The 22,798-nt window shown below is 33.8% G+C and overlaps 1 protein-coding gene across 3 annotated transcripts in view; it reads left to right on the top strand.

Moving 5' to 3' along the window:
• The window catches only part of LOC115448978 (paired box protein Pax-6), a 45,237-nt gene that overhangs the window by 7,448 nt on the left and 14,991 nt on the right, over positions 1–22,798 (top strand). For 2 of the 3 annotated variants that reach the window (XM_037441561.1, XM_037441563.1), the window contains exons 2-3: positions 12,414–12,611; positions 19,825–19,965. In XM_037441561.1, the coding sequence (XP_037297458.1) occupies positions 12,414–12,611; positions 19,825–19,965 (339 nt within the window). The remainder of the gene's footprint in view (positions 1–12,413; positions 12,612–19,824; positions 19,966–22,798) is intronic. The other variant, XM_037441562.1, reaches the window with a different exon arrangement.

Genomic DNA, 22,798 nt, shown 5'->3' with positions numbered 1-22,798 from the left:
CATAAACAAGAATTTTCCGTGCGTTGCTAACATCTTAGGCGCCGGGGAGATGCTGTCAATGCTGCTGAGAAACATTACACCTCTACAAAAGTGATAATTGCTTCAATAAGTTGACAACGTTTACGTGCCGCCTTATACTCTTACCTAAAATAACTTACTCTTCTAAAACAGACAAGAATTGATGTCTTCTAGCATTTAAATCTCCATTATATTTTGTATCCTGTCATTTGTCATGTAGTTGGCCAGCTGCCGCGATGAGTGAGCGAAAACCACCAGCCAGCACGACATACTCCGCATTGTACTGCCGATCGAACTAATTAATCGACAGATCGTTTTATAGATTGTCCGGTAGCGTTTCCTGTGGTTGCTCAATAGCTCACTGTATGTTTTAGTGTATTATTCCGGGGCGTTGAAGACTTATTGGTATAATTTAAACGGCGCAGAGAAAGTACGCTCTTAAAGATAATTCAGATTAAAGGAAAACATCAAGATGGTATGGGATTGGGTTAAAAGTATCAAACAGATATTTGAGCTCGGGTAAATTAATGATTTGATGAAATAATTATCACCCACATACAAATCTTTTAGCGAGACAGCAAGTATGCGGCTGGTTTTCATAAGCAGTCGGTTGATTGCGCTTTAAAATGTCGCATGTCATTATAGAATTTAACTAGAAGCCTGATTATTTCAAATGAGTATGAGGCTGTACACCTTAATATTTGATATTAATTTCAACTTGATACCTACTTTAAGCCGCTTCTAAGTAAAATGGCCTTGACGCAAGGACGTAGAGACGGACGGACAACGGAGTGGTTCCATTCATGTTTCGTTTTTCTATTCTGAGTCACGGAATCTTTGATATACCTTTGGATACCAAACATTATCCTAAATAATGGATCTTATTTTAATTTATATAATTATATTGTTAGATATTTTTGTAACGTTCGTATACATATTTGAATTCCATAAATATAGTGAAATGTTCAATTGCTGTAGTTGGCGAAGAATCTTACTTCTTACGTATATTACAATAAATGCAAAATTTTGTGAAAATGTTTGAATTTTTGTATGTTTGTTAAAAGTAAACACAGAAAGAACTTGACGAATTTATATTAAAATTAGCACACCGGTGGACCACGTCGTGAAGTAACACATAAGCTTCTTTTATCCTTGTAATTTGCTGCCAAGGGAAATACAGCAATAATAACTCAAGAATAATCTTAGCAATAAACACTATTTAATTAGTAATACATTTAGAGTTTTGTGTCGTTATTTTCCAAATTATTTAATGTAAGATACTTGTACGATAATTTAAAACATTGATTGATATTTATTGGTATGGCTGATTATTGTTAGGTATACTTTTCTTCTTTCTACTCGGTGATATACTCACCCATCGAAGCTCAACCATGTTCCAAAAACTACAAATATTTCGAATAATAAAAATTATTAACGACAAAAAAAATATGTAGTTGCCGCAGTTTCTTAATTAAACATAATTTTTTAGGATATTCTGTTAGTAAATATTTGTATGTAGAACGTACAGGATATTAAAACAATTTATTCCGAAATTGGGTCTAATCTTCGCTTTGACACGCCAATATTACAACTTTGAGTAAGTAAAAGATCTTCCGTTCAGCATCGCCCATAGGCATGAAGAAAAGAACATAGAAACTCAGTTGTAGACCTTTTAAACTTTAATAACTGTAATAATATTTCGTGATTTATAAGTTTAATTTATTATTTAAATACATAACAGTTCAATTTTATATTTTTAATTTATCCAAGTTAAACTATTGTACTTCAGTTAAAGGATGGCTCCAGATTGGCTACTTAAAGTACAATAAACATTATACTATTGTTAATATCGTACGTACTTCACTAAAAAGGACAGGATTACTGCCTTAAGAATTTATACCTTTGCCAGCATAATCTTTATCCATAGCGTTCATATATTATGTTCGTAGGCGTCGAAGTAAACTAAAGAAGACATGTTGAGACCTACTAAATTCTTTTAAAATAATATGGATCACTATGGCGTGAGATTACGATTAATGGAAGGATCTTGAGGAGGTCTTCGTCCTATATGATATTATTGACTAATAAAATACAACAAAAACAATATTTTAGAACTTTAGTTATGCATAATTGATGAGGTATTTGTCATCGAATTAAAAATTGATTCATATTTTTAATATAAATCAGGTCAAGCTTAATTTGATGTGTAGATAGGCCTAACAACAGCGATACTCTTTTAATTCAGTATATTGTCTTTTTATGTAAATTTGTACTATAAAATATGTATATTAAAACAGTTATAGAAACATGAATAAATATGCTAGATTCCAACTTTGACAAGTTTATTTTAAATAGATACACTATTCATGAGTGTCAAAAGGGTTGTATTATTGTGTAAAGTTAACTCGTTTAACCATTATTGAATGTATAATCTTCTAAATGAGACATTAATCTAATAATTTATTACTCGTTATAGCGACACATTCCAGTTTAGTTACGAAACACTTTCCTGACAATTATGAGTCGTCAGCATTATATAAATTTTCATTGAGCATGGCACGTCGGATGATGTTTTTTCATGTCAACGTTTATAACCATGCGTTTGATCAGGTGCGCTAATAAATCTAATTAACATTTAAATGGTGATCACGCATAATAATCAGCTGGCTTCATAAACTGAGGCGATGCTCCTTAATTAGTAGACAATAGACACAATGTGTTAATGATCCGTAAAGTCGGCTAAAACATTCATATACAATGCGAATGAATAAACACCGGGACACTTGTTCACACTAGAGCCAAGTGACGCAAGTGTTGGGTGCCGCTGTTCGCTACGAATTTGTGAGATAACTCTCTATTTGGGGTAGGAGTGAGGTGTACGAAATTGACCTATTCAATTCGTATAATATACAGAGTCATTTTGACACTGCGTTACTAAGTGAAACCACATACTTATCTTCTTGAAAATAATACTTTGCAATAAGTTACTAGAGCAGTAGATGTAAAATAAAAAAGTGTAAGTTTCAAACAAAATAAATATTAATCAAAAGCAATTTTAATTTTACTTGCTCTAATGTCACTACTACTATTCTAAGAGAATTTGTCGCAGCGGCAACATCATACTTTCACTTAGGCGCATACGCCATATTGGCATCAAACTACAAAATTATCAAATAACCAGAACACTAAAACCAGGATTTTTGGTGAAAATATTCGTTACTCATGAATGATTTTTGGGACAATGTCAGCAAAGGGGAAGACAAGTATGTGGTTTCATTTAGTAACGCAATGTCAAAATGACCCTGTATGATAATTTAAAATGATATATAATAGTTATTAAGCTACTCGAAGGACTGCACGTTATTCTTTGTGTTTCGGTGTAATATAGAGCAATTTCTATTTAAGTTTTTATATACATTTTATTGTGCAAAGGGTTTCCAAAACGATTATGAATAAATCATTAACATATTACCGCGTAATATTTTCAGTATTATATTGATAGTATTAAAGGAACAGTATTAAGTCAGTTAGTCTTGAGTAGTTTTAAATTTCAATCCTCCAAATACAATCATTCTAATAATATTCTCTCAATATTTTAAATATATAATATAGGTCGTCTCATTCTCATTAATAGGTCGCTTGAGCACAATTATCATACTGTATAGACTAAAGTTAATTTTTCATCACGAGTCCTCCAATTAACAAAGAACCTTTTAAGTAACGAAGGCGCTATTCATATATTCACGTATCTACGCAAATATATAAACAAAATCATGGCAATAAGTATATATTATGCATAAGAATGTAATATAGGCCTAGCAACGATGTGTATGATATCAGTATATTATCAAACAACATTCGAAGCTAATGTTGGTGTCTCGTAATTTATTACCATAGAAACGAATTACTAAATATTAAAGGAAGTGTCGCCCTTTAACGATCCTGGTTCGGTGTAACAAATTATGTACATTATGTACTTGATGCTAAGCAACCATATGAGAATAAATCGTACATAATCTCTAAATAGTATAAAATAAGTAATAAATAATTATTAGAAGTCTAAAATGTATTTTTTTTTACTAATATCATATAAGTATAAGTCCTAACTCGCTGTGTTTGGATGAAATTTGGCATATAATACGTGGAATACCACGTCACCACAAACTTTGTATAACATCATAAGCTAGTTTTTATCCTAAAAAATTCCATGGCTAAGCTTTTATTCCGGAAAAAGGATTTTCCAAAGAAAGCTTTGCAGCTTACTTACGTAAAGATGCATAATACTCGAATGCAAATTATTTATTATTATATAACATTTTGTTATTATTTATTCATTGTAAAATGAGAAATTACGAGCGTGGTAAGCGCCACAAGGTTTTTAAACTAAGCGTCACTACTCAAAGCTTTGGACTAATAAGAACCGGCAACGTGGCATTAGAGCACAGTTGCTGTGAGCTCATCCTGATAACATATCAAATATGAAATTTTGGCCAGTAAGTAATTTACTAAGTTAATTTCAATGAAATAAAAGAGACCTAGAATTAAGCATCAGGATTTGGAATATTGTAGCCGACACGGACATAGGGCGCTTTCAAAATGGAAGCTTTGATGCAGCGTTGCAGTCGTGCTGTTGTCGAGGGGTTTTCGGTGATTTCAAGAGTGGCAGTGATGTGAATGAATGAATCCCTCCTAGTTGAATTTTGGCCACAGCCATCAATCTCAGGGGAGGTTAGCCAGGTACACAAGAGATATTATAGTGCACAAGTGTGTGTGTGTGTGTAATATCCAAGTGCACTCTTTGCTCCTTAACTGTCATAGTCCGGTGTGACGGCAATCCGACCTAACTGGAGAGATATCAATAATCTAATAATATTCAGATTCTAAAATATGAGTATATATATATATATATATATATATATATATATATATATATATATATATATATATATATATATATATATATATATATATGACTCATAGATTCATAGTGGAGCACTTTTGCAGTGCATTTAGCAGCAAATTAGAAGGAGTCTTAAGCGTCGAGGAAGATTTGCAAAGGAGGGTGTTAGAAGAATCAGAAAGATGGATGTTTAAAGTGTAAAAGAAAAAGAGATCATGGTGATGGTTTGTGGGAAATATGTGTACAAGACATTAAAATATCCTTGTGCGTCCCACTAACCTAGGCCTTAGTAGTCTTTCAATACTTATGACGTAGACTGTAGTTATGACGAAAAAAACGCTGAAAGAATTTTTGTAAGTACTACGACAAATAATCTGCTGAGTGGAATATTTTAAATATCAAGACTGATTTAGTAGTGCCCGAAGTCTGATATACTTATAATGAAACATGTTCATGAACAGGTGTATAACCACTAGTGGGAAAATGAAACATATGTCTATCATATTGAAATGATCATGGTTTTTCCTTATTAAATAAAAGAAAAATAAAAAAGGCTATCATTTCAGCAGCGTGACGAAAATTTAAAAAGCCTTACAGACTTAGAACATACTTTTATATAAATCGATACCAACTTGCATACCTAGCCAAATACTTACCGCGAAGTATAATGCAGTCACATATTTTATTTACACTATTGTTACACTTGTTTTTAAGTGCTTTGATGTTCGTAGTGCATGCGGCAATGTGAAGTACGGTCATTAAATACAAATTTATTTAATATCAGAACATTTTGCTTTCACATTCGTTTTATGGCCAGCAATTCGCTAGCATATTTACACTGGCTTTTACCTAATGTCAAAAACATCTTATTTCTACCTTAGCCCTTATCATATTTGACATTAACGGAGGCTTTTATGTAGAGACGAAGCCTTTAACTTTACTCCGTATCACATTTGTAAACTCAGTTTTTGAGTAGTTTGTTAATCTTTACTTCTCTATTCAGGTGTTATGTTAATTCATTGTTTATCCCAATAAAAATAAGACATTATTCAGGGTTATAAACAGCACTAAATAGTTCGAGGCTTAGCTGTTATAGTGACTCTGTTTAGATATTGAAATAGCAGGAAAAAAATCATAGTACTTGGAAAATCATTTATACTTGATTCATCTGAACCTATATTTATTTTGTGTGGTACTTCTTGATTTTAGAACCAGTGTTCTAATCACTATGAAGAGGTTTGTAATCCAGATTTGTGGGTAGTGTTGTTCCTGTATCTGAGCTGTTGGTTTGCTTTACGCTTAACATCAAGTTAGCGTGCTCGGCTATCTTAGGAACAGATATAAACAATATTTAAAGCAGAAAAGTTCCTGTACCCATACCATGGTAAGCATTATCTTTTAACGTAATTCCTAAAAACGATAAAATAATTTTGTTTATGATTTCATTTGAACAACAGCGTTGATAATTAATAAATATACCAAATAAAATATAGTGCAACTAATATTATAAATGTCAACGCCTCTTAATGTAAAATTATTATATTTTTGCATTATAAAAGTTTAAAGTTTTTGCATTATAATATTATAAGAGTAGAGAGTTTTTGCATTATAAGAGTTTTATTATTCGTGTTCTTTGACTATTGTGCACTATCATTAAAGATGATACCTAATGATTTTATAACGATCAGTGCATACTATGAAAAGCGAAATAATTTATTAAGTTCTAACTACTACGTAAAATACTTTATACAGGATCATTTTGACATTGCGTTACTAAATTAAACCACACACTTATCTCCTTGAAAATAACACTTTACAATAAGTTACTCGGATCGTAGATGTAACATAATAAAGTGTTTGAACAAAATAAATATCAATAACAAGTAATTTTAATTTTACATGCAGTTATGCCGCCACTACTACTACTCTAAAATAATTTGTCGCAGTATCAACATCACACGTTTAGTCATAAAGACACCCACTTACGCTATTTTCGCAAAAACCTACAAATGATAAAACAATTAGAAAAGTAAAACCAGGGGTTTTGGTGAAAATATTCGTTATTTATGGATGAATTTTAACGCAAAATAACCCTTTTTACTTGCTTACGTTCATATTTGGAAGAGGATTAAAATACTCATTACATTTTACTATTGCCATTGTTTTTTTGTTGTTAAAATAGGTATTAAGTTTTATTAAAAGTTTAATCAAAATTAAACAACATTGACCATATAATATGTATCTCTGTTGTATGATTTCTTAATCAGTTCTTGATGTATAAAATAAAAATAAACTTCGTTTAATTTCACTCTGTCGGTAGTTAAACCAAAGTTATATTAAATGGAAATAATACTAATTGTCCTCTTTAAGTGTTCTTTTGGATGTTTATGTATTATTTTACTTAAAAATATCCAAAGAAAGTATCTTCTTTCTTTGATAAAAAGTATTAAGTAGGTGCCATTCGTGCACGTTGTTAAATGAAATGAGTGTCCCGTTCACAAACCACATATTATTTGTAATTCACATTTCATAAAAAGGTGTTAACTTCAGTTACTTTTATAACATTATTAACTTTACGATCGGACCGGACATCGCATTAGTGTCCACCGTTTCTACCTCATAATGTCCGACGGCAATATGCAGTTATACTTGAAAACTGTACGGGAATTATTTATAAAAAAATCTCTAAAATACATCAATAAGTCTATTCTCTAGACGCATTAAATAAAAATAGCCCGTAGTCACGGATCAATAATCATAAAATTCTATTTATAGTTCCAATTGTATTGTTTTTTGCTTTTAAATAAATTTGAAGCTTATTACGTTTTTAATTTACACGTTTTTATGGATCGATAATGCCGCTCGAGCAGCTAATGGATTAATTTCGAAGGCACCTTTATATCGACATATGCATATTAATTGTTCTGCATTGACTCATGTTGGAATTTATGCGGTCCCATCCTGCGGCGCGGACATTTCGCCCAGTTAATCATTAAGGCAAAAATCCGAATGGTCTATAGTTTTTATATTTAAAGCTTACTTCCGTTGTTTGTGTCTTAACTGACTATTAAATACTCGCGAATCGACTGCATTGAATATGCATGCGGGTGTACGTAAAGAACAAAAAGAACGGTATGTCGAAGTTACTTCTCGGTTTCCGTACCATTTAAATTAATAGTATATACATACGATTCTCGTGTAATGGTAGGTATTATAATTATTAGTTAATCATTTGTAATCATATAGTTAATTTAGCCCAATCATTTATTTTAAAACCGAAGTTCTATAATTGAACAAATATATTAGTCATCTGATGGTAAGTTTATCGGTCATGAATAAGACCAATTCTACAGAAATTATTTGTCTATTGCCTAATTATGAAGGACAGACAGAAATGAATCTTGTCGTTGACATTTACACTGTATTATATTCAAGCAATAGTTAATTATAAAGATCATTCTTTCCATCACAAAGAAACAAAGTAAGTTGTTTAAATGATTTTCAACATTTTAACCAATTTCACAAGCAATTTAACACGAATTACTGAAATTCCCCCTTTAAACTCGGGAACACGTAAAACAGTTTTAAATCTATCTCATATCCATAATTCATATGTATTTTTAAAACAATTCTGCAGAATCGCTGTTGAATGTAATTCTTTGCAATCATAAAGGTGCACAAGCGAGTACACTTTCGATCTCGTATTGAAATTTACACTAAAGGTGGTAATTTTCCGCTGCGTGATGACATTAATAGCAGCGAGACTCGCGGGTAGAACAATATTTTTTGCATAAAACAGTTTTGCATTCGGTCGGAGTCGAAGTTGTTACGCGCGTTGCCCTCACATTACTTTGCATGTTTATAATATTGTCTCCTGGCCACTGCATGCATCTATACAGAGTTAAACTCGCGATTAATATGTTTGTACAATTAGAGATGCGAAAAATAATTACCGGCTCGATGTTTACATAAGTGTATCACCACGAAGAATTCGCCCTGTTAATTTTATACCTTTCGTAAATGGCGTAGATATCCACGTTAATGCAAGAAAGTTATAAATTTTTAAACGACCTCGTCCTGTGTATTTGCATAATTAATTATAAATTAAGTTTAAAAATCTTTATTTTAGCAACGATAATTACTATTTGCGCTAGTGGACGGGCCAATTAAATGAACAATCTGGTCAGTTTACACCGTCAAACATTAACAAATAGATAAAACAAGACCATAAAAAATAAAAAAGTTGGGCCATAAATAAGAACGACGATCATATGGCGGAGTGAACTCCAGTCAATACATTCTAATCAGTGATTTATTAGCACTAATCCTGAGCTCAGCACAAATAAGCTATCTTGTCGACTTAATGTTGTATCAGCTCAGGCGTGAAACTCCCGCGCACCACTAAGTGGTCCTTCCAGTTTCCACTCGAAATATTTTAATAAGGCCTCACTGCTCACGCACCCTAATAAAACACACACACGCACTCACGAACCAACTCCTTTGCAGCCTTAACTCCAACTTCAATTTATTTATAATAGTAGCGACACTAAGAATCTACATTTTTGCTCTAAACGGTGTTAATTTATTAACCGTGGGCAGATAATATCACTTTTTTCACCCATTATTAAAGCGATTACACGAGAAATTATATGTTGAAGTCAAGTTCTGAGTCGCTCGATCGGAACCAGCGGAGAGTCCAAAAATATTACTTAACCGCTTTCATAATAAGATCGATATTTGCTAGAAGGTGTGAAATGACTCTATAATATTTTCGTTGACGAAATCGCCTTATTGACTCGCCAATAAAAAGTGTTAAGTTATGAACAAGTTATGCCACTTGCATTAATTTAGATGCTTAACCTGATAAACAAATTATGGTATATAAAGTTAATAGCTTAATTTATAATTGAATGTGTTACGATGTGTTCATAAGAATGCATTGTTACGATCGTTTTTTGCATATCGGGACAGTGTTAACGACAAATTGAGCCAAATATAATATATGCGCGTGAACACAAGCCGTCGACTCTTCGAAAACTTTAGTACCGGGAAACGTTTTAATTTTGCACGGATCCAGTTCGCACGACCATAAAATTTTATTTTTACTGAATCTATCTGATTTTAAAATTACGATTCGCCTTTTATTAAGTAGTTATTTGTTTTGTATTATTATTGTGACCTTTGTTTTAAAATTAGTATCTAATAAAAAGGAAGCCGCATCTATCCTGTAATCAAATAGGATAATGGCCCGTCGTGCAATTTCAGTAACGGTTCACACGGCTTTAAATTTGACATATCGTGCTTTGTAATAAGCTTGATTTCTAAGCCTTGTTCCTCGTATAATAAATATAAGTGTTTAATGAATACGCGCGGAATCACTAGCCCTCGGTAACGTGAAATCACAGAAAAATAGAGCTTAAGGCAATTTTATTAAAGAGGTACATTGTAAAAAAATAATGTTTCTCCATGCACTAATTTTAAGCAAGTAAGCTTACTGCATTGAATTTCTCTATTCACTTTTATGTCATTTATAGAAACATTTTTAATTGTATTGACTTGTTATTATAGCCAAAAGTACAGCTTTATCGTGAAATATTAGTAAGTAAAACATATATAAACTGTGACTCTTATCTATGTTGTCATTTTGATAGTAGAGTACTTTTAACATTGTTCTGGATATATATATATACAAATACATTAAAATATTTATCAATTTATCCAAATAAAACCCATTATAAGACACTTTTTATGTATTTTTTTAAGTTTAATAACATCTTGAAGGTAAGAAATATAGACGGAAATCTACGTATACACATTCCTACGAGAAGTTCAGTCATAGTATACTAATAGTATGCCAATATTACACAGCTTGCTTCATTTTAATGCTACACTTCGTAATGAGTGGTTTATGTACGCGTTTCGCAATAATCGTTTATGCGACGCAGTCATTTAAACAGTCAGCTTTGTTGTAAATTATGGGGACAATTTTAACTTTAAACGTTAATATTAGATGTATTTCGTGCAATTGATAAATTATATTTTCTAGGTTAGTTTTTGGAGTCATTATGGCGTTGTGTAAATAAGATTATAGGCTGATTCAAGAGTAGCTTTTGCTCACGGCTTTGCCTGTGTAAAGGAGTTTCCCGGGATAGAAAGATACCTATGTCCATCCCAGGATCTGAAGCTATCTTCATACCAAATTTCATCGAAATCCGTTGAGTAGTTTCGGTTTCACGTATTCAGAATTTCAGACGGACAGATAGGTGCGGCGGGGGAATTTGTTTTAAAATATATTACTTAGAACGTTTAAGAAAAACAATACAGTCATACATGACTATTGCGTAATTTTAACCGTGTTCGCATCGCATGCAACGGAATCTCTTAAGAGGAATTAATTTTCCTCGTTTTTGCAATTTGTCATCGATGCTCCGCTTCTATTGGTCATAGCGTGGTGTTATATAGTCTATCGCCTTCCTCGATACAGTTATCACTATCCAATGCTAAAAGATTTTTTAATTCGAACCAGTAGTTCCCGAGATTAACGCGCTCAAACAAACAAACAAACTCTTTATAAAAGGCATTATATATTGATATAGATAGACAGGAATTTATTTGTAAGCATTTATAGGTTTAAAATAAAGGTAGAGATTAGATGAAACCATTTTTCTTAAAATTAATAATTACAGTGAATACAGTGATTTATCATATCTTTAACATTCGTAGGCTAGGTAAAACATTTATTTAATTGAATAAAAGTGTAACTCTATGGTGTGTGTCTAACTCGGCGAATATCATACCACTAATTATAGTCGATCATCATCGGTCAGTATAGAACACATAGAGGGATTATAATATCTTGAAAATTATCAGTCTTACTTAAAAACTTGTTTTAGCGTTAAGAGGTGATTAAGAATCGCTAAAATAGCTGTCAAAAACGGTTTTGATTTACGGTGATCGAGTAAATTTGTGTTTTAAATAAGCATAGCTTTGCGAATTTTTTATAAGTAAGGCTGTATAGTAGCTTCATACTTAGAAAAAAGATTCTTCGTCTAATAATCTCGAAAATCCTCAAATATCAAATAACATGTTTAAATCACTTGAAATTATTTAAATTACACCTTAATCATTATGAATATGAATGTGTCAAATTGACCGAATATGTCTAACATAAAATTAATATTGGAAACTTTAGTAGCTTTCTTATATTATCAGAATATATCAGTATATTTTATTGTCTCACTGTTAGACACAGACCTTCTCTGCTCCTAAGAGGTATTAGGCTTAAAACCTGGTTTAGACTAAAACACTATACACCTTACACTCAGTGTATACAACGAGTGTCTATGTTTAAATATGGGTGTCTCTAAATATCACGATAAGAAACAGTCGTATTTACACAGTCACTTGGAATTTACACTGAGTGTAGCGTGTATAGTGTCGCAGTCTATACTAGGGTTTAGGTTAATCATTGTCTTAATTACTATTTTTTTTACAGTGCCGGTGTCGCCGTCGTCGTCAGCGGGAGGCGCGGGCGGGGGTTCCGGGACCCCCCTATACCCCGGAGCTGCTTCGCATCCCCTTTCTTCCCTTCTATCGCAACAGAGGCTCCTAGAATTATCCCGCTTCGGGCTGAGGCATTACGACATCGCGCACCATGTGCTGTCGCAGCAAGGTGCTGTAACTAAATTGCTTGGTAAGCAATTGCACTATATGTATATGTTGTACATACATAACATACATAACATACATAAAATACATAACATCACGCATTTTATCCTCGAAGGGGTATGCAGAGGCGCAACTAGGGCACCCACTTTTCGCCAAGTATGTTCCGTTCCATGATGTGATAGGGGGCGAGCCTATCGCCATATCGGGCACAAATTCCAGACTCCGGGCTGATACTGAGCAGAAAAACCCAAATATCACTTTGCCCGACCCGGGATTCGAACCCAGGACCTCAGAGCGCTATTGTACCGGACGTGCAATACAACTACGCCACCGAGGCAGTCGTTATTTTTATAAATCATCATGTCATGTATATGTTGTAATTTTATAAATCTTGAAAGTATACTATTCTGAAAAATAGTGACAGATTTTTATTCAAAGTAGCTGTAAAAATAGAAATACTGCGTTATACGTTAAGGATTTATATTATTGCTTATAAAAACAGAAATTGCATGAAGATGTTCATAATATAAAGTACATATTATCTATTAATAACGGAAAAATTACTCAAATTGTATGTTTAACATTTAAAAACGTTTAGTGATGGTTGTAATTAACAGGATTAGCGGGTCACGTCACGTTCAACTTGTTTTATTCATGGGATTATATATAATTTAATGGTTATCAGTAAAGAATCAAACAGCAGCGTTTAGTGGCAGTTTGTCATTCCACACACACGGTATTTAGCATGAACGTAATAAAAGGCTTAGGCGAAAAATCTCAATCGTCATTAATCAACGATAAGAGATCGGTTCGGCTGCCGCGACGAAAGCTGCTATTGACGAAAGCTTAGATCCTAATCGATTCATAAAACTTGTAGCGTGTTAATTATAAGCCACCGGGGTGCGGATAAATGCGCCGCCGCGAGCATGCTCCTCGGCTCGAACCTGATTGGTGATGTGAGAAATATCTTATCATCAACAATTCTTCACATCCAGAACCCAGAATTTGTACCTCTACCATTATAATTATCACCAATGCATATTGCCGCAATCGCAATCTTTAATTGAGGAGTATTCGAAACAAAAGAGCACTGTAAATGTTAATGCGTTCACAACTCTCGTTTACGAATACATTCGACGATAATTACACTACTGGACACAATAAATTCGCAACGGCAAACTTCAAATTAATGTTCGCTTTCAAACTCGTGTTGCAATTAAAATGCTCTCTGATTAAAGTAAACAATGTCGTAGGATACAATTATCGCGTAATGCTATGGTTAGCTGCAAGCGAAGCGTGAGCCGACTGTGACGTCGCGGACACTTGATAGCATTCATTTAATTTACTAAATTAGAGCCGCGAGGGTTATTAGGACACGAGGACACTTTGTGTTTGCTCAGGAATCGTGAAAAGACGATTTCGAATGCACTCATGCGATTATTCTCGCCGTGAGCATCCTATCATTATACGCACTTTGAACATTTTTTAACGAACGCTTAGGAGTTCTCTTTCTATTTTCACATGCATGCAAATCTACCAATCGATTAATGAAAGTATTGAATAACTATATGATATTATAAATTCTAAGATCGTAACATTTTGGAAGTATTCATCATGTACTTGTGTATTAAATTAGGTAGTTTTAGAGGTAAAAACGACGTGGAATCGTGAAATTTATATTTTGTATAAAAATACATTTAACGTTTTAGAATGATGCAAGTTCTATTGTCAATCAATTTTCGCTCGTGGTAATTTCGTACCGTCACGTGTTGGGTTCCCACGGAAGCCCGATTACGAGTCGCCAAAGGCTATCATGTCCAACCACTTACGTGTTTAACATACGTACGTAGTCTTAGCTCAAAACTTATTATCTAGCTCAAAGATTGAACGTTAAAATGGGCCCCCATAAATAATGACCCACGAACAACTTGACTTTTAAATTAGGGCTTAATTGATATACACGAGCGGAATGCGATGACGAAAATCAAACACATAGTTCCGATGTAGATGTTGATGGGTTTTGCGACAGAATACATTAATGGGCAATAAACCACAAAAATCCAATATATACGATGTTTTTAACTTAGTGGAGCGCGACGCGACGAATAATTCATAAGTTCACAAAATAACCGAACACACGGAGTGAGTAATTTTATATTAAACCGGTCATTTGTTGTCTTTCTACCAAATTTTAGGTACCTACCGGCTAGCTAATGATACCTACTCAAGATGATTGTCCTCGGATCGCCGCAGCACATAATGAATCTGTATTTAGATTTGGTCCTATAATCAAAATTGAATTATCCGGGTTGACATTCTTGTTTTACAAACGACGCTTTTTCTTGTTCTGCTCCAATTCTCTGACGACAATTTAAATTTTAATGGTCTTTACTCATATACTAATATTTAGATTTATGTTGCGTGTATTTTATGTGCTTTTACTTTAGAAAAAGGCACGTTATTAAAAAGTCGTTTATTTTAATATAATCATTATAAAATATAAGTGAGAAAATTTTATAAGTTATTACTTTTTAGGCTATTAGGCGTCACTTGCTACTAATACAGTTTGTATATTTGCGCTTCTGAAAAAATTCTAACGTAAAGAAAATAGTATTTAGATATATATCATTAAACTGTTCATCTTCATGTTAAAATTATGTAAATATTTTTTAGATGTGACTGTTTAGATAAATATTATAGTCATTAATAAATCGATATTTGGCGGAGATTAGGTGTAGTCACGTAATTAATTACTTTGAATATAATTTTATATTTTTAATTTAATCAAGTTAACAATCTACTACTGTATTATTACTATACTATTAGCGTTAAAACAATATTAGTACATGTGTAAAGTAATTTTAATTTACCTATATAAAGTTGCTTCTGAGGTAGCACGTGTGAACTGATTTCCCGCATCGTACAAAAAGTCGATCAATCACCGAATCAAGGCATCGTTAACACGCATTGCATTATGTTCAATAAATCAGCCCATCCAGGCCCACTTCGCCGCTTAAGATTTTGATCTATTAGTTGCATGACACTGCATTACTCGGCCGAGGTTTACGCTAGCGCCATACAATATAAAGGGCCACTTTTAAATACCCCCAATATCAATTTAATTAACTCGATTCAGGCCTTTTCTGTGTCGTTTAAAAGATCTTTGTAGACGCACCGTGTAATGACTTTAAACGTCCATAAACGACTCTTGTGTGGAAATTTATTAACCAGCGTTTTGAGTATGCTTTGTGCCGTTTATGACTTTTGCTTCCTTAACGATGGCGTTGATTAATCGCTTATCATTGTTTTGCAACTGAAATGCAAAACAATGTATCTGTAGTCGTTTGTTCGATAACTTGGTCTTATTGAGCAACACCTAAGTAATTTCCTTAAGCTCATTGGCAGTTTTATTCAGTAGTTTAGAGCTTTGATAACTTGACAAATTATATTTCTGCTAATGAATATCTGTTGAAAGATTACTCCTTCAACGCGGGTTTGATTCTATTGCATATAATATACACAGAGCCGTATTTTTTTAAATTAAATGCTATTATTGCGGTACCTTAGATAAATGATTCGCTTTAATAAAATAATTTTTATGTGGCAATAAGTCTATTGTTAAGGTTAGTGATATTTTTATTTTCAAAAACTTATAATATTTCGACTCAGTGACGTCCTTTTATGCATGCATCTACACCTTTATTTTAATACTAGTTATTTTTAGTAACTGATACCATTGTTAGAATGTAAATTATTCTTTTCGAAACGCTTCAAATGCTGTGGTTATTTTTGGGTAGACCTTGGTGTTTAGACATTGTTCCTTTTTAATCGCCAACTACCTAATAATTATTTAACGTGAATGCGGCTTCTTTATCTCTTATTATTATTATTTAGACAGTACCTACAACTTATATTTGGGGCTCAAGTAACTTATATTTTACTACCTATAAACGATTGTTCCTTAGATTTATAAATAAGTCAAATAAATGATTAGAAATTCGCGACGCACCTTCGCGGTTCCTAGTAGAGCAGATCATTTTGTATGATTCCATAATTTACATGTAAACTACTGAATCCTTTTCTATACGGAATCACACAATTGCCCGATGAGGCGGTGCGGCGCGGGTAGACTTATTATGCCGAAGACGAAGTTAGAACAGAAGCATACTTTGGCATTTACGCTTTATTATATTTTTCTTGTAAGCTGATTTTCTTACAATTAATGTTTCTTTCTTTATATTATTATATATACAAAACAAGTTAAAGTAATGTTTGTAAGATCAGAGTAAAGATTTCGATAGGTCAGGCCACCATTACCACGTCGCTTTCAAATAAAGTAAAAACCAGATACTTTCCGGAAAGCGATGCATTAATATTTAAACTTAGTCAATTTAAAGAAAACATTGCCATAGTTTTTGCGTACAAAATAGCCTTAACCAACTGGTTTCTGCATCAAATGTTTCATCGTCGCAAGAGCGCGCCGGGAGCACACGCATGAGTTTTACGCAAATAACACACATTTAGTTGCCGTTTCAGTACCTCACACGATCCGCCTCTGCCTAGGCAACAGCTAGTAATTGGCCCCGGTCATGCGATTACGTTTCTAGCCGATTTAATTATCGCAAAATGATCAGTGTGCCGGCCTCCTGCAATTTAGCTATCAATCAATAGAGAACGGCGGGGTTATTGGCGTTTCGACTTAGAATAAGCAATATGGATTTTCAATAGCTACTTACAAAATGCCGTGTGGTTATAGTGAAAGGCGATGTTGGGCTACAACCATGTAATGTTATAAAACGAGTCACGTTGACTTTAAAAAGTTTTAACTACATAATTTGACATGAAATGAAATGTAATAATTCAATTATATGACATTACAAATAGTATAAGGTGATCGTTTTTGAGACAATACTTTAAGTAAGATGATATAACGGAAGTTTAAAATAAGGATGATATTCCTAAATTTGATTTTTTATAGAATACATAACATTTTGTATTTATTAAAAAAATAATTAATTAAAATATTCTTGGACGTGTAAAACTTACGGTCACTGTACTTAATTATACTATTATGAACGAAAAACCATTTAACGGGTCTGCCTTCTACTTTATGTATCGTATTATGGCGCTTCGTGCGTGTTAAACATTTTCTACCGTATCATAAGCATCTATAAGAATAATTATACTAATTTTTCGAATACGGGTTCAAATACACTGTCACATATGCATTTCTGTATGACATTTTTATGTTGATGAATGTTATTACTGGGAAACTTCGTATGGTTTTTACTATGTGGGTAGCGAGTTTCAATGAGCTAAGAATATTTATTATAATTAATTTCTACTTCCACCTTTAATAGGGAAACTTAGATGAGTGCATCATGGTATCCAATGCTTACGGTGATAGTCAACTAAAGCTGGCGTCCGAGGTTGAAGGTGCAGTGGCTGGCTGTAAACGCAAAGCCGTACTTTGGCTTTCGGCGTTATTAGAACCTAGCACAAAAATAGAGGGACGAACAGGAATGTTTGTACAAGCATCTCGGGCACTGCGTAATGATGTTTTCTGTATGCCTGACAGGATGCCCGCGTTGAGATTTTTGAGTTGTCTAAGACGGTGAAGGGGTACTACGAAAGATTTTAGGTGCTATGCTGTTACAAAAAATGTCTTATACACTCGGTCCAACATTTAATTTTATTTTATCCGACCAAGGTTGAGTTATTCAAAGTTGCATCTTTAGACCAAAGAAACGTTTAGTTTTCATTTGAACTGTTTGATAGCGATAACAGCATTGACTGTATGATAAAAATCTTTAGTTTCCTCAAGATAATATGAGAACTGTTCGTACAGATATAAACATTAATTGCAAAGTACAAATGTAGTTGAGATTGTCGCCGGTTGACGCGATATGTACTATATAAACTAACACTTTGTACCTCCTGCTTAAATCACTTCAGCAGCTTTCACGTTGTCAGAATGTTAATACGATCCTTACCCGTTAAGGCATGTGAGGGAGTTTTCTCGAACATTTGAGTTTAGCTTTTTACGCGACAACACCATTTTCGGCGGTAAGCTTTAGTCTTATCAAGACATAAAGACCTTTATGAATTCATCTTGGATGGCGTTGACAAAAATGTGAATATAAATAATGTGTTGAATAATTCAGCGTGTTATCGGTATGGAAGACAACGCTGGCCGCGCATATTGTAAAAACAGTGCGGACGCCCGCCGCCCGCCGGAATGCCGCTGCTGCGTTTTTACGTAATTGTCCCGGAGCACGCACTCATCCATTATCTATCTTAAAGCATTATTGAATCCATCATAACAATTTTTTACGCAATCCTTGATTTTATGTTATTTTAAATTTAGATTGCGCTCGACAAAAAAACAGACAGAACTAAAATGAAGCAGCGCAGCCGTAATCTAACCAGCCTAGAGCGGTACGTTACGTCCGTTTTAATTTGTCCACGTTGTAGTTTTTATATAAATTGAGTTCAGTGACAAAACAAAGTAAGCGGAAATTAAATTACAAATTCACATCTCGCTCACAGAAGTTTCATTTAGCCGACGTCATTGACTCGGTAATTATTAATACTTATTTGAGAGTTTCATTGTTATTCTTACCGCCGTGCTCGATTATCAATTTTTTGCGTTGCTCCACATCCACCTCCTTTTTATATGGGAAGACACAAGTCTTTGATTGTCAGAGCGTTATATAAATTTGAGCACTACGTCACCGTTTTAAGAGCGACACCAGGAACGGCACAAAGCTTGCAATATGAAGAATTGATTCGCGACAAGTGAGCCGCGTTTACTCACGTTTAGCACTCAATGAAATTGCATCAATCGGTATCGTGTCGCTATTATTGGCATTTTTATTTGCAGTCTAATTTGATTTTAACTTTTGTTATATTATTTTCAGTGGGTAGCAGGTGACAGTTTGTTCAATTAGTTTTTTGTCTACTTTACGCAGTGCCGATGTTGATACGTGGCCTGTTCCCGCTGAGTTTGGATGGAAAATGTTAGACGATTTTATTGTTAACATTTAATTTATTGTATTTGTACAAAACCTTATTTATCAACGGTTGTGTGGCCAAATTGCCTATTTGAGTGTAAATTATGTTTAGAATTAATCTGTATAAAATGTTTACGAAATAGGCGGCATCAACTTTGTAGTTTTAGACAATTAGCATATTACGTTAATTTTGATAAAGATATCATAAATTTTATTCTTTCACAGGTACGCTACGACCGCCTGGTCTCATCGGTGGCAGCAAACCAAAAGTGGCGACGCCAGCGGTAGTATCAAAAATAGAACAATATAAAAGAGAAAACCCAACAATCTTCGCGTGGGAGATCCGCGAGAGGCTGATCTCAGAAGGTAAACAAATAATTATATCGCCATAAACGATGCATATGTTTTGAATAAGTCAGGAGCGATGTCTATACGGTTGCGTATGCCGTGAATGCCTAGAGCGATCACGACTTCCCTAAGACTAACCGCGGTATAACTGTGTCTATCAATCACATAACTGTTTGCCTATGTACATAATATTGAAATTTATTTACTCAATTAATTCACTTCGATATATCTGGGTAAAGTTTTAATACAATGATTAATGCATGCAATTCACTCACTTGCCTGTGATGAAGTTAGGTGACCATTATTCGTTCAGTCTGTGATCTTGGTATGATTGATGTCAGATACATCGTATAATGTGTGGAGAGGTTGATTGATGTATAGGATTTAAAGATGGGTTGTACCATCAATTTGGGACATCTATTCCTCTTTATAAATATCCATTCTAGGTAGAACATAATGTGTTTAAAGCAAGGCATTTACATTTAATTCTTCTTCTTCTGTAGCCTTGTTCAACCTTCTCAGGGTAGGCTTCCATTAACATCTTCTGTTAATTGCGGCATTAAGCACATATATTAATGCTACCTAATCTTTTTTATTTGCTTCACTGATGCTCATCACGATTCCAGGGAAAGCAAACTATTTGAGTAAAGTGGAAATAATAATATATAAATTTCCTAAAGAATAAGTGTCTGGTCTCGTAAAATACTTAATCCTGGACCTGTTCTAGTAAATACAACCCATCTCTAATAGGATTAGAAAGTCTTTAGCGCATGATCAAAGGTTGCGCATATATGATGTTAGATTGAACATCTAATGACCACGTAAGGTTGACGGCTCATTAGCGAATATCTTGTCTAGATGCTTAAGTGATCGCGGTAGCCGAGGCTACTTTTAACACGTACTGGTTTGTTAATTGGGCAACTGCGACGTTTAAGCCTCCCAGCGATGAGAATCAGTCAAACTTTAAGCGCTTGTACTGTAGAGAAATGGCTATGTATGTTATTTATTACCCGGCTCCGAAGAAATACTTTTTTGAGTACTATATCAAGTTAAAACATTGGTGGATGCTTCTATAAAGCTGTTTAAGCGATAGTTGTAGGTCATGGATAATTTTAACAACCAAATCCTTCGTTAAATCATTTTTACATCGGCGTGTTTCTGCAGTTCAGAATTCTCATGACAGTTTTAATAAGGCGTTTCAACTAAGCATTTTAAGTATTTTTACGACTAAAGTCTAGCATATTACCTGCTCGAAAAGATTTGAAAATGTAACATCGCACAACATAAGAATGAATAAGCCCAATTAAATTGTTATATGAAGGTTTTTTTAGGCATAGCTTGAAGCCTTAACTACATATTTTTTTTAAAAATAAGGAGGTGTATTTTTATATGCATGTTACAAAAAAATTACGTGGCGGTTGCAAATTAGGCACGATCATAACTATGATATGTATAATATACGACTGAAAAAAAGGAAACCGATGAAGATTACACTATAAATTTCTAACAGGACAGAATTCCAATCTCTATGGCACGTTATCATATAATTTGTGACAACCTTACGGTCACAAATGAGGATTGCGACCTCGCGTCACTTCGGACAAGTATGAGCTGTATCAATGCTTTAACGTCAAGGCCCACGTCACCAGATGCGATTATAGGATGATTAACGTAAAGAATATTAAAGGAATCACGTGAGTCAATTTGAATAGAGTGTGTCTTTATAACGATAAATATGTTCCTATATTGTAGTCGTCACTTTGCCATCTTATTCTATAATTTAGTTTCAAATTTGGCACACGTGAATAAGGATAAATAAAGGAATAAGTATCTTTTTGACACTAATACAAAACGAAACCATTATGCGTTACGAGCATACAAATAATTCCGCGATTCCATGGATATGTAAAAGTGAGACGACTGTTTAAAATAACGTTAAGTTTAAAAAATATAGTGGAATGCTCGCGAAGACCTAGGTGTAGGTACACGAAATAATAGTAGCACGTAGGTGTATTATTATAAAATGTCGGTGAGCGCTGCGCGGCGCGTAATACCGGTGAGCGTCTCACGTTACAAACACCGAGTTGCGTGTGCGCAGCCCGCGCTCGCACCGACTACGTGGCGTTCGCAACTCCGGCCATCATCGAATATACTAGCAGTGTTATTAAAATAATGGATCATAATCTCCACATACTTATTATTATGACAAATAGATTTATTCCCTTTCAGCGTGACGCATGCGGAAATAGTTCTTAAGATACACAATAACATGATATTTTTCCTTTGTTTTATGATGTACCTACCTGATGTCTGAGAATCTTTACAACTGCTAATTATTAGAACAGACTCCTTGAAATTATTATGCAAGAACCCTCCTAAGTGTGGGCATAGCGTGTATGACGTAGCAACAACCGCAAGACTTAAGATAAATAAGCCAATATTTTTATGATCTGTTAACAGGCGCACTTATGTCGTAAATGATGACCTGTTTTAGTCATTTTTATCTAAAGCTGAAAAGGTGCAGATAAGTTGAGTGTTTTACCACTTTACAAAGATTTTCTCGCTACAAACTAAAGTGAAATAGCAGTTTTCTTGTTCGTAAATACTGGAGAATCAAAATATAATTTAACCTCCCTTTGCTGTGTGGTTATTATTGTGGTTTAATATTAATAGTGTTCATTTTCTGATATAAAATTATTATGATACTCCGAAATATTTTAAATGTAAAGTAGAGAAGTTTAATGCTTTCACCAATAGGGCTATTGCCAACGAAATATAGAGCGCGTTTATGAAATTAACTAGCACTTAAATGACTATCTTACAAAAAAATGTATTGCTTATTCGCCCGCTA

This window comes from Manduca sexta, chromosome 22, assembly GCF_014839805.1.
Source record: "Manduca sexta isolate Smith_Timp_Sample1 chromosome 22, JHU_Msex_v1.0, whole genome shotgun sequence".
In the NCBI taxonomy this organism is placed as follows: domain Eukaryota; kingdom Metazoa; phylum Arthropoda; class Insecta; order Lepidoptera; family Sphingidae; genus Manduca; species Manduca sexta.
The sequence above is the reverse complement of the archived record's forward strand: the minus strand, read 5'-3'. Positions and strand labels throughout refer to the sequence as shown.